The sequence below is a fragment of the Oreochromis aureus genome, linkage group 10, assembly GCF_013358895.1.
Source record: "Oreochromis aureus strain Israel breed Guangdong linkage group 10, ZZ_aureus, whole genome shotgun sequence".
NCBI classification, from domain to species: Eukaryota; Metazoa; Chordata; class Actinopteri; order Cichliformes; family Cichlidae; genus Oreochromis; species Oreochromis aureus.
In genome coordinates, this window is record NC_052951.1 from 12,116,733 (window position 1) to 12,132,654 (window position 15,922).

Genomic DNA, 15,922 nt, shown 5'->3' on the forward strand with positions numbered 1-15,922 from the left:
GTTCGTTTGACTTTTCCATTAAGACAGCCATTCCGTCCCCCACACATAGTTGATGATTCGGTTCAGTCATCTCTCCCTCTCTCATTTTATCATCAGATCAGCCTGTGTGTGTCTTGGATGGCCACAGTGCACCTGTTATATAATCAAGGGGCTGCTGCACTCAAACAGTTAAGCAAAAAAAAAAAAGTCAGAAAAAATGTCAGAAAAGATCGATTCCTTTTAAAATCAGCATGCTTCACCTCAAATTACAGATTCACAGCATCTTTCACAACATCCAGCTCGTGTTATTCATGCAAAATAGCAGACTGCCATAAATAAACACCTCTCAGCTCATCGAAAATCATCCGATCCTATTGGCAAAATGACTGCATTATCTTTTGATTGTCAAGGTTAAACGGACAGTCTGTTCTCCCAAAGGACTAATGAAATCATATATTTGGGCTCATGATGCTGTAAACACCAGCCAACTACAGTAAATTCCCCTGATCATGGTCAGAAATGAAGTTACGCATCATTGACTTTATTACAGTGGTGAAGTGAAGCTATTTTACTGCTCTGCGCGTTTCTGTTCAGAATACTAACACAGGCCTTCCATCCATGATTAATATCCAACTGGAGAAATTCAGCTCTCTTCACCCTTTGTCGACTCTCATCTTATTCATCACCTAACAAACACCCACATCTGTCTGTCACTGTTGCCTCTCTCTCTTTTAGCCCTCACCCTCTGATTCTCTTCACCTTTTCAAGCTTAAGAGGTACACACAGCAGCTCCGGTAGCACCAACACCGTCACATGTCTTCTCCGTTTCTTTTTTTTTAGTCTGAGTCCATCATCGAAATTGCTGTTGGTGGGATGAACCTGTATGTGCACAGCAGATCTGAGCCTTTAAACTGGATTCTTATAGCTCTATCTCAGAATGGAAATAGAGGTGAGCTGCTGTCCTCGCCTGAGAAGCGAACAGCAGACGCGGTAAGGAAATTGAACTTTATGCGCATAAGACAGTAAGAATGAGGAAATAAACAGTGGATAACTCGTGCTGCGATGAGGAGTTGAGCTTCACTGTTCAGAGGTTTGAGAGGATTGGGTGCTGCATATGAACAAAGTCAGGACAACAGTTTTATTTTTTGTGACAATATTAAATAACCTCTTAATGTGTTTACTGCTGCCTGGCGGGAAGTTATTTTTCCACTGCCAAAGAGCTGTGTCTGCAAGAGCAGAGGAAAGCAGGAGGGCTTCAGATTGTTTTACACAGGGAGGTGAGGGAAGTCACATTGGTTTATGCCACATGGGGATACCTGTTCTGCGCTGTCACAGGGTCACATGTTCACTAAATGAAGAAGCCAGTGAACAAAATACAACATACAGCTGTGCCAGCTTGTAAAGGACAGGGTCCAAGAGAAACTAGAAACACTGAACATATTCACCAACTCAGGTGGTGTAATAGGAAATGTCAGAAGATCATCAAGGGGTTAAAACCATGAACATCATTACTTTGAGAGCTGGATTGAAAATCACACCAAGAGTCAAAGTAAAAAAAAATCACAGGCTGACCTCTGAGTCTGTGTGGATTCCAGACAACATCTGGGCACGCGCCTGACGAGACAGTCGATGGTGTCTTAGGGGATTCCTTCTGAAATTTGGATTATGTGTTGAGTTAGCTTCTGGGCAGTTTATGGTGCTATTTTTCAGTGTCTGGTACACTGATACATAAAATTCAAGAGGATCTCAACTGGATTCTGTTCTGAGGAACATTACAGACAGTCGATGATCTTCATTGTTCAAGAGCTGCCTACACTCTGTTCACATGAAGCCGGAAACTGTCCTCCATCAGGAGGAACCCACTGCACCAGCATAAGGTCTGAAAAACGGTCGGAGGATTTCATCACAGTATCTAACAGCAGTTCGGATATTTTTAACTAGAACCTGGAGGTCTGCGTACGCCTCCAAGGACATGCCCGCCCAAAGACCACTACCAAACCAGTCATGCTGGATAATGTTGAGGGCAGCATGACGTCCACCACAGCATCTCCAGACTCTCTGAACCTCCTACATGTTAGAAAAGTAGAAATCTACACCTATAAAGAAAATGAGGTGCCAGTGGTGTTCCTGCCAGTTCTTGTGTTCTCAGAAAAAATGCCAGATGAGCTGCGAGCAAAGTTCCCACTAAAGGATGTCTGGCTTTCTAGGGAAATCTAATCAAAAATATGGACATCAGTAGCCAACTGGAGTAATGCTGTAGTGCTCTGGCAGTGATACTCCTGTTACCCAGATACCCGTCATGTTGCCGGGTTGATGCCCTTCCATGGCCCTGTCCAGTTCTGTTCATGCAATGCCCCGTCTTCTGGTATGTTCTTTGTGTTTTTGAGACTGTGCTGAGAGATGCAGCAGATCTTTCTGTAACAGAGGTTTGGATGTGCATTTCTGGAGGACAACCTGTGTAATCTGAATCGACTGCAGGTACCCTCTTATGCTACCACTAGTGACAAGGACACTGAAAAGAAGCAAAACTGGAAAAATCACTCAGGCAGGTTAAGGGCAGTGCAGTGGTTTGTGACCACCTCCTACTAAACCATTCCCTTCTGCGGTGAGGTTCTCTTGTTGTTGCCTCTCCAGTGCACCTGTTGTCACTTTCATTTGTACCAAACCAGGTAAAATGGACCCACAAGGGTTTATGTTTCCTAACTGGATAGATTGATACCAGTTTAACAAGCTTGGTTTTATATTGTGAGTGTTCCCTTTGTTTTGTTAGCAGTATGCATATAACCAGCATTCACTCAGTGAATGCATTGTTTCCTAATGGAAACAAGCTGGATGCTAAGCTGAAGAGCAAACAGCTAGCATGCCTTTCTGTTATTCTAGGTAATATGCATCCTGGCAGCATCTATGGGATGTTTTAGCTGGACAGGATGCAAACAGATTTTTCTTGAATATTTATATCTGATGACGTATATGATGCAAAACTAGCGGTAAAAGCTGTTAATGTGGTCATAAAGTGGTTTAAGCCCACTATGCATGCACTTATCAGTAGAGGCTGAAGAGGTACAATCACTATCTATACAGAGTGATTATAATATTCTGTAGATGCTTTATTGCAGTACGCTTGTATCTGAGCTGCGAGTTGAAAACATTCAACAACAGTATTTTTTTGCAGCACATGATGTCAAAAATCCTATAATTACAACAACCGTGTGAAATGCAGTCTGTATTTTTTTTCCCAATTAATACCCCAGTCTAACATGTCTAACAATTCATGTGCTGTTGAGCACAGCCTCAAAAAAAGAACTCTATTTTTAGACGCTTCAACAGAAAGATGTGAAAAGGTTGAAAAGTCTGCAATTCAGTTTTCCTCAGCACTAGTGGAAAGAATAAAGCAGCCTAGGTTTGGAAGCATAAGTGGAAGCATGTCAAATAAAAGGCCAAGTCTGACAACAGATGTTTTAGGTCATAAGGCACAAATGCTACAAGAAACTGGAAGTCCTTTATAGAACAGTAAGCACGTACTGCATAACCACGGCTGTCTGCTTTTAAAGCACAAAATAGGAGTGTTTGATTAGATTTCTGGTGCTATCCTTTATAAAGCCATTATGGTTATTTGACCTTTCAGGATGCTGCAAATCAAAAGATTTTGTTTTCTTTTTTTATTTGGACAGCTTGCTCCTTCAAGGATTTTTAAGAAAGTTAGAGCATGTAGGTTATAGTGAAGGGCACAGCAGAAAGCCCAATCCTGCAATCCAGTTTTCACTTTTATGTATGAAAATGAAAGGCGAGGGTTGCAGACAGACTTGCAGTTACACTTTCAGGATCACATTTCCACCTGAATAACAGCAGGTTTGTGTCAGAACGATTTTCTGTCAACACAGTAGGGCAGCACAATTAAAGAGAATTTCTATTAATGTCAATTCAGTATAACTGTGTCTAAAAAAATTCAGCCTATGGTGTCTTTCTGAAAGTTAGTCACCCGGCACTTTGATCCTGTAGCTCACAGATGGTCATGAAAAACATTTATAGTTATAGTCAGACTGTCCTATTGGCTTTGCTCGTCCTCTGGCTTTTCCTCTAAGCAGGAAAAGGAGAGGTGACTGCATTGCACAAACTGTCATGGCTTACTCAACATCTCACTACAACTGAGAGTTATCGCTTATTATTTTATTTCACTGTGTTTTCTCCTTTGTGTCTATAAAAGATATGATGAAAATAAGTACAGAAAAAATGCATTAAGGAAAGAATATATTCACAAATCAAATGGAAAATTAAAGATATTAAACATAAACAAGCAAAGAAATAAATGAAGAATGAAATGGAAAGTAAATAAATAGGAGGAACTAAAAAAAAATAAAGTAGCAAATCAAACTTCATGACTTTATTATTAAAGCCAATAATGGCATTTTCAATGTCATGGAGTTATTTATTGTATCAAAAATAAATAACTTATACTGATAAATTTGCTACAAACTACCTCCTCTCATGATGAAACTAAGTTATCACTTTATCTACCATCACCATTAATCAAATTATTAATTTTCCCCGCCATCTTAGCAACTTTCTTAGCAAGTTTGAGCCATTCAAGCATCACTAGCGAAACATTAAATACTTGTTTTTGTGTGGTTAAAAACACTGCTGTAGGATGTTCATGGACGGAGCCTGTCAGTGCTGTGTGAATGGCTTATTTAACAAGTCTAAAATACACAACAGTTAGATTCAGTGTCGTCATCTTGGATTGTTAACCCAGGCTTGGTTTGCACAGTAGACACCAACTTGTGTACAAATATTTCCATTCACACGCCGAGCTGCGGTGAAACTGCAACACAAACTGTGCCTGAGACACAAACTGGAAACAGTGAACATTCACCTTTAAACTAAATCAGCACCTTGTACTATTGCAAGCGACAGCGTTCCCATTCTTAGGCTGCATTGCACTTTTCACAGTTGCGCTACCATGTGGTGAGTAGTTTGCAAATGTTTGCAGACAAGTCCAGGGCTTTGATATCTTCGATGCTGTGGACCCAGTGGAGGTGGTGAGTGACAGGAGAATAGTGGCTAAGCTCATCCCTGTTGGACAACATCTCCCACCCCATGCAGGAGACTCTAAGAGCACTGAGCAGCTCCTTCAGTGGCAGGCTGCGGCACCCACGATGTGGGACGGAGAGATTCCACAGGTCTTTCCTTCCTACTGCAGTCAGAGTCCACAACAAGTCTTCGTAACTGACCAAACACACACATCTGCACATGTGCAATAACACTAAGTGTAATTTAGTATTTTATTCTATTCTATATAGTATGTTATTCTTTTTATCTTATCCTATTCCATTGTTTTTCTTAATTTTTGCTCCTGTAACTTTGCACTGTCCACTTTCTGCTGTGACACAACAAATTTCCCACGTGTGGGACTAATAAAGGTTTATCTTTACCTCTTATCTATGCAAACTACAGGTATATGTCTTTGTTATCAATTTCATCTTAACAGCTGCCAGCAACCACTCTCTAACTGTCTGACGAATACTCTATTTTCTCTCTCGAGTGGTTCGTGGTTGCCAGGGGTCACTGACTGATCTCTAGGCCTCTGCGATTGGGGCTTTAGCAGTCGATTTCACAGCAGCTGCCGAAAACCTAAAGCAAGCACTCACTGGTTACTAGATGATCACTGACTGTGGAAAACATTTCACGTACTCCATTTCCACATTGTCACTGTGGGTATGTAGCATGCTAGTGTTAGCGTTTAGCTCAGCGGTCTCACAGGGCCGTTAGCATGTCAGTTATTAGCAGCAATTTAGGCTCTCCATGTGCTTAAAAACAACTTTTTTGCAGTAAGTGTATTAAAAAATAATTCAAACATTGTGCTTGTTATATTTTCTAATAACAACTCTCTTTGCAGGATCTAATCTGATCTGAAATAAACTGCATTCTTACTGCTTAACTTGTGTAGACCTGCTTCTTTACTTTGACCTAAAAAAAACCAAACATCATTGTAAATGTTTGATAAGGAAGAAAATCGGGCTGAATTCACAGCGTGCACATTTTAAATGATTCCCATGTTATGACATTTAAGCTTATCATATTTTTATCCACATTACAGTCTGCATTGTTGCACAATTTGTCTCAGCTGACCAACCACAGAGAAAGCACAGGGCATGATAGAGACTGAAGGCTGAGTAGGTGTTTCTCCTCCGGCAGTGTTGTTGAATGTTGGCTGGAATTCCCTCTTCTCTACAGATTACAGCTTTATAAAGGCACACATTTTCTTCCAGTGGGTTAGCCCCCTGCAGGTATTCATTATACACAAAGAGCCAGGCAACACTCGTTGGATTAGCTCTAATCTGAGAAATAAAACTGGAGATTGCCCACATGCTAAACCATGACAGAAAGAAATTTGCAGCAGCAATAAACACACATGGATTGTGGCTACTGGAGTATTATGTGGATGAACATACTTGAATGTATTTCACCTCCGCATCTTTTGCACATGCTGCAAAAACACCAAAGACCACAGTTATAATAGACAGAGTAATGCAATATACTCAGTTTAAAAAAAGTAGAGTGAAGAAGTTATAAATGCACAATTTACAAGCTCTAACTAATGTATTGTAAAATATCAGGTGAAAAATGTTTCACAATAGAAAGCACTGAGAATAGGCTCATCTATCAAATATAAATAGAAAACAAATGGGCCGCGAATTCTTTCTTGTTTAAAAACACAGAAACACTGGAGCAAAGATATGATTTTTTTCCCCTCTTTACCTTCAAGACTGAACGCTCATACAACTAAACAAATTCATGAAAGCAGCTTCTCTAAATTATTCACTGCCCCGCTGGCATCTTTGGTTTTCTTGTGCATTATTCTATGACGTGCACAGCTTGTTGTCCTTGAATAATTTCAGGTAACATTTAACAAATAACGGCAGAGATTTCAGAGGTAGCCATGCTGAAGGACGTTGTGTAAGGCTGCAACGAACTGCTGCAGCATCACTGTAGCTTGTCAGTAGTGATCACCGTCGCTGTGTTACAGCGCTGACATGTAAGCACATTCTGATGCACAGGATGAAAGACTAACTGCACATCTCCAGTGGCTTGCCCCCAGAGCTATCCAGCACTGTTCTGCCATTTCGCAGCATTATGACCGGCCACAGTCGACTGACTAAGTTTGAGCAAAACAACAAATAAGATTATTTCTTACGATCGCGCCGAGCTCATTCGTCTGAATACTTACAGCTCTTTTCAAATGATTGGCAGGTATGGATTCAGTCAACTGATATTTAAATGCCTCTATTGTAGTTATTTAGCATTAGCACTCCCTCGTTCAATAGAAACCTAATGCATTTGTGCTGCATGATGGCCCATGACTCATGTCTTGCCCCACAGCAAAGGACCCTAAAAGCTCTTATTAAACTAAGATTTAAACTATTCATGTGAGTGAAAGTGCTTAGAAAACCATGTTGTATGCACCTGAAATGCCTCTTCAGTTAGATAAAATCTTTCTAAAGACATTATAAATGGCATGAAAATGCCATGACAAATCTGACGATGAGTACTTGTCAACTTGGCACAGGTCATCCAAACTGACAGGACTCTGGCTGCAGTAGCAGTAACTCAGATATTTTTATCAGTGCATCGTGATAAAAGGACATGCTTTTGGGTAAGTGTCTCTTTTTTGTTCAAGGGCTCCCAAACCGAGAGATTCCATTTAAAGCTTTCAGACACAAACATCTGACTGGCCAAATATGTAAGCAAAGGTGGCGAGTGCGTTTTTCATGGTGAAGTTTTAATAATTGAATTCAGACTTTCACAATGAAGCTTTGAAGCCAAGAGTGGAATGCTTTGTCCTCAGATGATCAGTGATCTCACTGCTATATTTAAAAAAAACAGTTTCTATAAACATTAATTATATCTGTGCAGAGTATGGCTTAACATAGTAACTATCATGAAGCACGCTCACCCACGGGCCAAATGATTTGACAACCCTGTCTCTGATGCGCGTGCATCATCCATGACTTGTCTGTTTAAATGAGTACTCAGAGTTATGATGAAGATTGTTTTGTATTGCTTGCTCACATTGCAGCATGTTTGTTTTGCTATAGTAACTTAAAAAGAAAGAAAAGATTTGTGCCAAATGTTTAAAACATATAATGCTCTGATAATTTCAGCTACACAAAGATTGGAAGCGGGGGGACACAGATAGCTGTGCTCGGTGTAGCACGGATATGTGTACTGCTCAATAATTAATTAATTAAATATGGCATCAGATCAGACAAGCAGAAAAGTCAGGCTCATTCCCCTTCACAGCATATCAGCTGATGTATTACTACACTGCATGCTGGGCGTGCAGGGCGATTCGGGTGCTTCCATCTGCCCACAATTGTTCCACATCTGTAAGCTGCTTTGCAACCCACCTCCACCCCAGCTCCTCCATTGCTGTTTTCTCTGACTTACTAAATGTCACTTCTGTTGTCACCAATGCCTGCCCAGTTCCAGTATAAATAACTGTGTTTAGAAATATCAATCTTCTTTTGCCTATAGTGATCCAAACTGAAATATGTTTTCATTTGTAGCCTTGCAGCTCTATGGACATAACAAATCTACAGAAAGTTTCCATGCCTAGCCAAGAAAAAAAACATAATCTGTTATTTTTACTTTTTTTATGAATTAATAAAACAAGATATATATATATATACAATGTTTCTGCTAAGCTCAAGCACAAAGATTTACTGTGCAAACATGAAAATAGTTCTGATCTTTTCATCAAACTTTAAACTTCAGGAAAGAAGTCAAACAAACATAAATCCCACATCTGTGAATTATTCCTTATATTGAAGAGCTCCTACTATTATAAACATTCAGAACACATACCCAACTTAGAACAAGGTGACTTTCACACCAGGTGATCCTTTCTACTCAAAATAAACACTGGAAGTTGTGTGCTGTTGTTCCTCCCCTGCTCTCCCTCCTCATCATGTATAAGAAAATACAAGGTCTCTACAGGTACAGATGAAGCCAATTTAATACATTTTACTATGTTTTAATTAACACCTTTTAATGTCACGAAACTTTCCAAGTAAACGTGGATATAAATTTCAAATGAACTGCACTATACAGTTAATGGGAATTTAAGTTGGACTGATTCTTTTCTACTCTACCTGAGCATGCACTTTATACAACATCCCTCATTCACCCAAGCACTTTTTTGTATGCTTAAGTGCGTTCTATCTAACTTTCACACTCCAATTGATGCATTGGAGAGCAACTTGGGGCTAGTATCTTGCCTGAGGATACTTGGCATGCAGACTGGAGTAGCCATGGATTGAACCACCAGCCTTCTGATTAGTAGATGGCCTGCTCTACCTCCTGAGCTACTGACGCCCACTACAGCATCATCTGAATATGTTTATCTTACCAAACCGCATTTTGCCATTAAGCACTTTCACAGACACAAAAACAGTCTGATGGAGCTCAAGCTGTAAAGATACTTTTTGAGTAAAAAGAAAGAACAATGTAAATATTTTCCTCCCAGTTATATAGACTAATAAAACTATACCAAATGCCCATGTCCAGTCTCACTGTGATCTCCTCTTTCTCTTATTTTTTTCCTCTTACCACTGACCAGTCACGACCTTTCCCTGAGCTTGGTTCTGCTGAGGTTTTTTTCCTGTTAAAGGGAGTTCTTCTTTCCTACTGTCACTAAGTGCTTGCTCATAGGCTATTGTTGGATTACTGTATAAAGCAGTGACTTGTGATTTGGTGTCATGCAAATAAGGAATCAAAATCAGCTTTATTGTCAAAGTATTTGAACACATACTGGCCTGGCTGTTTCTTTGCTCTCAGTGAACAAAGTAGTCAGCAGACCATACTGACAACATGTATAGCACATTTATAGTGCAAGAGTGCAGAGTGTGTTGGAACAAGTTGTGGAATAAATAAGGGATGGATTACTAGTTACTATAAAACAATATATAAAAGCTGAATTCAATTAAACTAAATCAGTCATTACTATAAATGAATAAGGTTTGCTGTGATTTGATGTTCTTTTCCTGCTATAGCCTTCTAAATTGGAAAGTAGATCAAAGTCTGACTTGTTCCAAAAATACATCCTGTCTTAACAATCAAGTTAGAGTGCATAGTCTAAATAAGTAGACGGGGTAAAAATAGCAACATTGGTGCTAGAAATTTTATTTAAAACATTATCTTAAAAACAAAATCCACACATATTAACTAAAAAAACAAATGAACATTTTAAGGTGTTTTATAAATAAACATGCATCTGAGACACTGAAATAATAATAATGGTATTTCACTACATGATTAATGTGGCTAAAAGAATTCAAATTCTCAGTTCTAATCAGTTTTATTTATATGGCGTCGCATTACAACAGCAGTCACCTCAAGGCAGTTTCTATTGTAAGGTAATGACCCTACAATAATACTGAGAAAGCCCCAACAATCAGATGACACCCTGTGAGCAAGCACTTGGCCACAGTGGGAAGGAAAAACATCTTAGACACGATTCAAGATAACAATATTATCATGACATCTGTATGAAATTTGAAAAGAAGTGATTATAATGTCATTACTCACATTTAGCAAATTAATTAGATTCAAAATGTCAGTGAAAAAGGGGAGCTGTGAACACAAAACAATCACAGAGACATATGCAATATTATGTGTGCATTATTAACCCAACATCAATATTTAGCTCTTTAAATATCACGCTTATTGTTAATACCAGTTTACAAAAGTAAAATATCCCAATTTGGATTCGGTGAGTCAAAGTATTCACTGCAGCGTCAACAATGCAGAAGAAAAAGAAGAGCAGGAGGAGGAGGAGGAGGAGATCTGGCTGCATGAACTGGTCTGTGGCGCATTAGTGGAACTGTACATTGCCTACACACTGAAGTGCTCTTACATTAGCCTCTGTCTGAGCAGCATCGCACTGGTTGAGTCATAGCAGAGGAAGGATAACTAGCCACAATAAACACTCCTAATAAGAAATACTGTGAAATATTGACAGCTTAATCAAAGTTTTCTTAACAATGCAGTCTTGAAAATGTATGCTGTTGGTGCAGAAGCACAAAATGCGCTTTTACGGATCACTCAGAAACATCTCTTCATTCACGCGCATTTAACACTCGTGTTAATTACTGCGAGTTAGGGAAAGGCTAAACACTTCAATTGATTAAACGTTAAATAAATGCTTGCCTGTCACCACATGCAGAAAGTATAATCCCCACACTCATTTAGCTTAACTCTCCTCTTATTACCCAGCCAAGCTGTCAGGTCTGTCTCCACTGTCTGTTATCCCTGCCCTGACCTCAGTCTTAATGGATATAACCTTCCCATTTCTGCATTTATGCACACAATCAGTCCTGGCCCGCGGCAAGGTGTCACATCAATACATCCTGCAGCTTCACTCCAGCCACAAATTGGGTGAGATAATAAACACAACAGCACAGTGAGGTTCTCTTTGTCGGAATCAATTCAGTCAAGTTGCAATGGCTGGAAATTGTTTGCTGCAATCGATCATTGGATGTTTACAAGTTTTGTTGTTTGTTAACTTTCATATCTGCAATGTAAGCAGCAAATGTGAGATTTGGGACAGTTGGAAAATCAGCCATATATAAGCGAGGAGGGTAAAGACAAGGAAAAAGAAAGCTTGGTGAGAATTGATTTTTCCATACTGGATAGCAAACAGACACACACACTATTGCGGGACTACGGATTTCCACCTATTGATCCACACTGCCAATAACAGAGACATTTGCCATTAGGAATTTGCGACGGTCGTTACAGACTGACCTAGATGGAGGTCTGTAGTGTTGTCCTGCTTTTTTTTTTACCACTCAGAATCAAAGCAAACACAACAAGTGATGAAAGCAAAAAGTAATTGCTCAGTTTCTTTTTATCTTTCAATTGTTTTATTTAAAGAGAGAGCTATGTAGACGGTCTCAAGGATCACAAGAAATAAGCAGATTTAAAATCTCAGTCATATCAGCACTTGCTAATATTATCAAAATTGACAAGGCTAGCTGTAGGAAAGCACAGCTATGACTAATGTGTAATTCTTGCCAGAATAGAAATGTGTCAAATCATAATCATCACATTCATTTGCTACATCGACACCTGCCAGGCAAGCGGGGCATTATGCAATCCAGACTACTATAATAAGAATTGTGTAGTTTGGTGCATTTTCAAGCAAATTCCTTAGTCACAAACTGGCCTGGCTGGTCTGCATAATGAGCTGCTCACTGGTCTTTTTTCAACAGGAGAGCACTGAGCTAAGCTTGCACCTTATCTGGCTGAAATTAATCCTCCTGATTATCAGCTTTTTTTTCTTCTTATCCTTCAAGAAAAGCCTTAAGCTTCTTTCAAAAACAATGAGTTCAGGTTTAGTCAAAGTCAGTTGCGGCTGTGGACAAACTCTTTGCAGTTTGTGCTTTAGCCCTGATCCGGACAAGCCGAGCGTGTAATATTCATCTCTTCCTCCACAGCAACTGCTGAAGTGCCCTTGAGCTGAGCACTGACCCCACAGCTGCTTCAGTGTAATTGCTCAGCAGTTGACAGTGCAAGGTTGTAGTCAAACCGGGCAGTGTCAAGGTGTGAGCGTGTGAATGTGTGTAAACCTGCATCCGCCTGCAGCTTCTCCCCAAGGCTGCTCCAATCTGGACGTCGGTGAGTGCTGCTAATGCTCACCACCAACCACATGACCTCAACAGCATTTAATATGATTGAGAGCCTGGGATGTAGTTGTGTTCATGCCCTTTCTTTTTCTTTTCTTTTTTTTTTTTTAGCCCTACTCTCACTTTATTAGGTTCCTCAGACATCTCTAAGGCAGCTGACAGAGTTTGGAGAGCTGCAGCTGATCCTCAACCGTGATGTGTGAAGCAAAGTTGGTGAGACAAAAGATAACAAATTAATTCTCCAGACAGAACTCGGTGCCCTACATGGCAGTCGAGGGACTGGTAGACCAAATATGAGACCTTCTTACACTTTGCAGCTTACTATTGAGTGCATCATGTTTGCAGAGATGACTACATGGATTAGAGAATGTTACAGCTGATACTGTGGGCTATTTATCCATCAGAGGGAGAAGATAGAAGAGTCTGCAGCACTATAAAGCTAGTAGACACTAATGTGATATTTAAAGTCGCTATAAAAGGACAAGTGACATTCAAACTCCCCCAAACATTAAGGGAGTGGGATAGGTGAGTTTGCAAAGGGGTATACCAGCACATAGATAAACAGAGAGTGCACATTTCATCAATGTGCATCATAAAGAAATGTGTCAGCATTGTTAAACTCCTGTAAAGTGATGTCTCCTTATTCACCTTTGTAAATACAGCTCACCTTTTCTTGTGTTTTCACTTCTATTTGTCTGATTCCACAACTTTTTGTTTTACAGTCACAACATTTTAATGCCCACTCTTCCATATTCATTTTTGCACAGTCCCTAATGGAAGCCCTTCATTCTATACTCCAACAAACAAGGTGGCAGTCCTTTTTGGGGGGTTTTCCTGTGCAGTTTCGAGCACATTCATCCAAGTTCTGCTCATCAGCTTCTCTGGAATTACTAAATTAAAAAAAAAAAATCACTGTTTGGCTAATTACAGGCCATCAAGCTCCATAATCCAGCTGGTGAATTTTGGATGCCATGACTGAGGAGTTTGAGTATTAAGCCAGACACTTGGCAGGTGTCTGTGTTTATTCATACGCCATTTTCAGCTCATAAACATCTGTGTCATTTTTTTTGGAATGGCCTACCAATGAGACTATTAGAGCAAAAATGATTTGATGTACTCCGCATGTGTTTGACTGTTTGCGTGGTGTTTTTTTTTTTTTTTGGTTTTGTTTTTTTGGCCCTGAACTTGCAGCACTTTTTATTCCAATCGGAGAAAAAAAATAGTACTAAAACAGGAATGTTTCTTATTGTTCTTGTGCAGAGAAAGGCAGTGGTACAGTGCACAACTACTCACAGGCATGTGTGACGGAGAAACTGTTGGAGGACTCCAGGTTGTCAACATTGTAATTGAGGTGGAAGGGTTTCTCTGTCACATTCTGGTTGGTGTTATACAGCTGGACAGCAAACCTGAAGGCGCTGTGTTCCTGCACTGTGGAGCGCATGAACAGTCCGCCTACGGGAAACAAAATGTCACATAAGACAGCGCTTTAATTAGTCCATCCCCAGCATGCATAACCCTGCGTTTGCTCTATCTCGAATCCCACTAAAAAGGACGGCAGGGTGACTGCGTGATCGCATTATATCAGAGGCTCGAACGTGAGTTCATTTCAATGGAAGAAACCAAAAAAACAAGAAAAAAAAATGTGTAATACACTGTCACACTAAATAATGCGCCATAATTCTCATTTTGACAAAATTATATAAACTCATTTTTTTAACAAACCGCCCACAGAGACGCGCAAAATCCCAGTTTGGGTTGGTCAGAAGTGAAGTTGGCAACGAATTAAGCAAAAAACAACAACAACAACAACAACAAAAAAACCTCAAGCAGTGACTGATTGAGACTTAAAGAGTGGTGTCCTATTTAGACTGTGGTAAATGTTTTTAAAATGAATATGTAGTCAGTGCATCCCATTGAACTTACCGATGTTGATTTGGTTTGGAAAGCCTGCCAGCGAGTGCCCCAAAGAATTGAGTAAAAAAAGGACTGCCGCTATTGTGCGATGCCACATTTTCTCCGAAAACTGGAATCAGCTCCTGGTCTGTGTGTGACAGAGAGAAAGAAACAGGGAGAACCATGTACACGGGCTTGTTCGCAAAGAAATCCACAAGATGCGGCAGGTCTCTCTCTCTGTCTCTCTCACTCTCTCACTCACTGTGTGCACCCACGTTGAATTTGTGCCAGCGCAACTGCAGCGCCAGCCCTCTGCTGCTGCTGCTGCTGGAAATCTAAAGCCAGTGTTTTATCTCAAAGATGGAGGTGGTGGTGGTGGAGGAGAGCGAGAGGGGGGGGGAGAGAAAGCGGATCTACGGGTCCCTACTGTGGATAAAGACCACTGAAATGGGCCAGGGAGAGTGAAAGAGGGGAGGGAAAGACAGATGGGGAGGGAGGGGAGCCGGGGTGTCGGGGGGTTGGGGTGGGGGGGGTAGACGTTTATCAAACTTGGTCTGACGTTGAATTATAATAAGAGCGGCCTCCCGTCTTCCTCCGCGCGTCACTGCAGAGTTGGTGTGTGAGGCGGTGCAGTGTCTACTGGCTTTGGTGTGTGTGTGTGTGTGTGTGTGTGTGTGTGTGTGCGCGCGCGCACACAGACATGCGGTCTGTATGGATCACCAGTATACTGCTGACTTGTGCATGTGTGCATGTGCTGTGTGTGTGTGCATATAGGCCATGTAAGCATGCTATCTATCCATCTATGGTATCCCTTCCTATTGTGTTCACATGTGTGGGAGTATGCATGCAGCATTAGTCCAGCACAATAGCAGCATAATCCGAGGCTGTCCCCTGCAGGTGTTTGAGAGCAGGAACAGTAACTGTGGGCACTAATGCTCTGATTTATCACTGTTTAATCACCGGCTGCCAAGGTGCCTAACTAATGCTATATATTAGAACCCTAATTGACTTACTTGTGTTAGTGATTTGGATTCCCGCTCATTTTTTTTCTGCGAAAGTGAACAGCTGATGCAAAGGGGAACAACGCAGAAGCAACAGCATCATTTGTGGGAGGTGATTGAAATTAGGGTCACTTAAGATAAAATCTAAATGAAAAAGGCAGTGACAGAAGCATAAAGTAGCTCATATTTTCTAATCCATCACCGACACACAGGAATAGGTCCTACCAGCATCAGCATATTTACATTTTGCAATTGAGTGCACATTACTGAGATATGCAACAAGGCCATCTCTTCTGGTGAAATGTCTGTGCTCCATGTTTAATGTTCATTATTATGCATTCAGGCAGCCCGTCTTACGCTGGTCAG

General features: G+C 40.6%; 1 protein-coding gene across 1 annotated transcript in view; it reads right to left on the reverse strand.

The window, feature by feature from the left end:
- The window catches only part of LOC116330300 (glutamate receptor 3-like), a 79,214-nt gene extending 64,374 nt beyond the window's left edge, over positions 1 to 14,840 (reverse strand). Inside the window, exons 1-2 of the mRNA XM_031752566.2 lie at positions 14,586 to 14,840; positions 13,956 to 14,114 (exon numbers count right to left, since the gene is read on the reverse strand). Coding sequence (XP_031608426.1) covers positions 13,956 to 14,114; positions 14,586 to 14,673 — 247 coding nt within the window. The 5' untranslated portion in view covers positions 14,674 to 14,840. The remainder of the gene's footprint in view (positions 1 to 13,955; positions 14,115 to 14,585) is intronic.
- Positions 14,841 to 15,922: the final 1,082 nt, after the last annotated feature.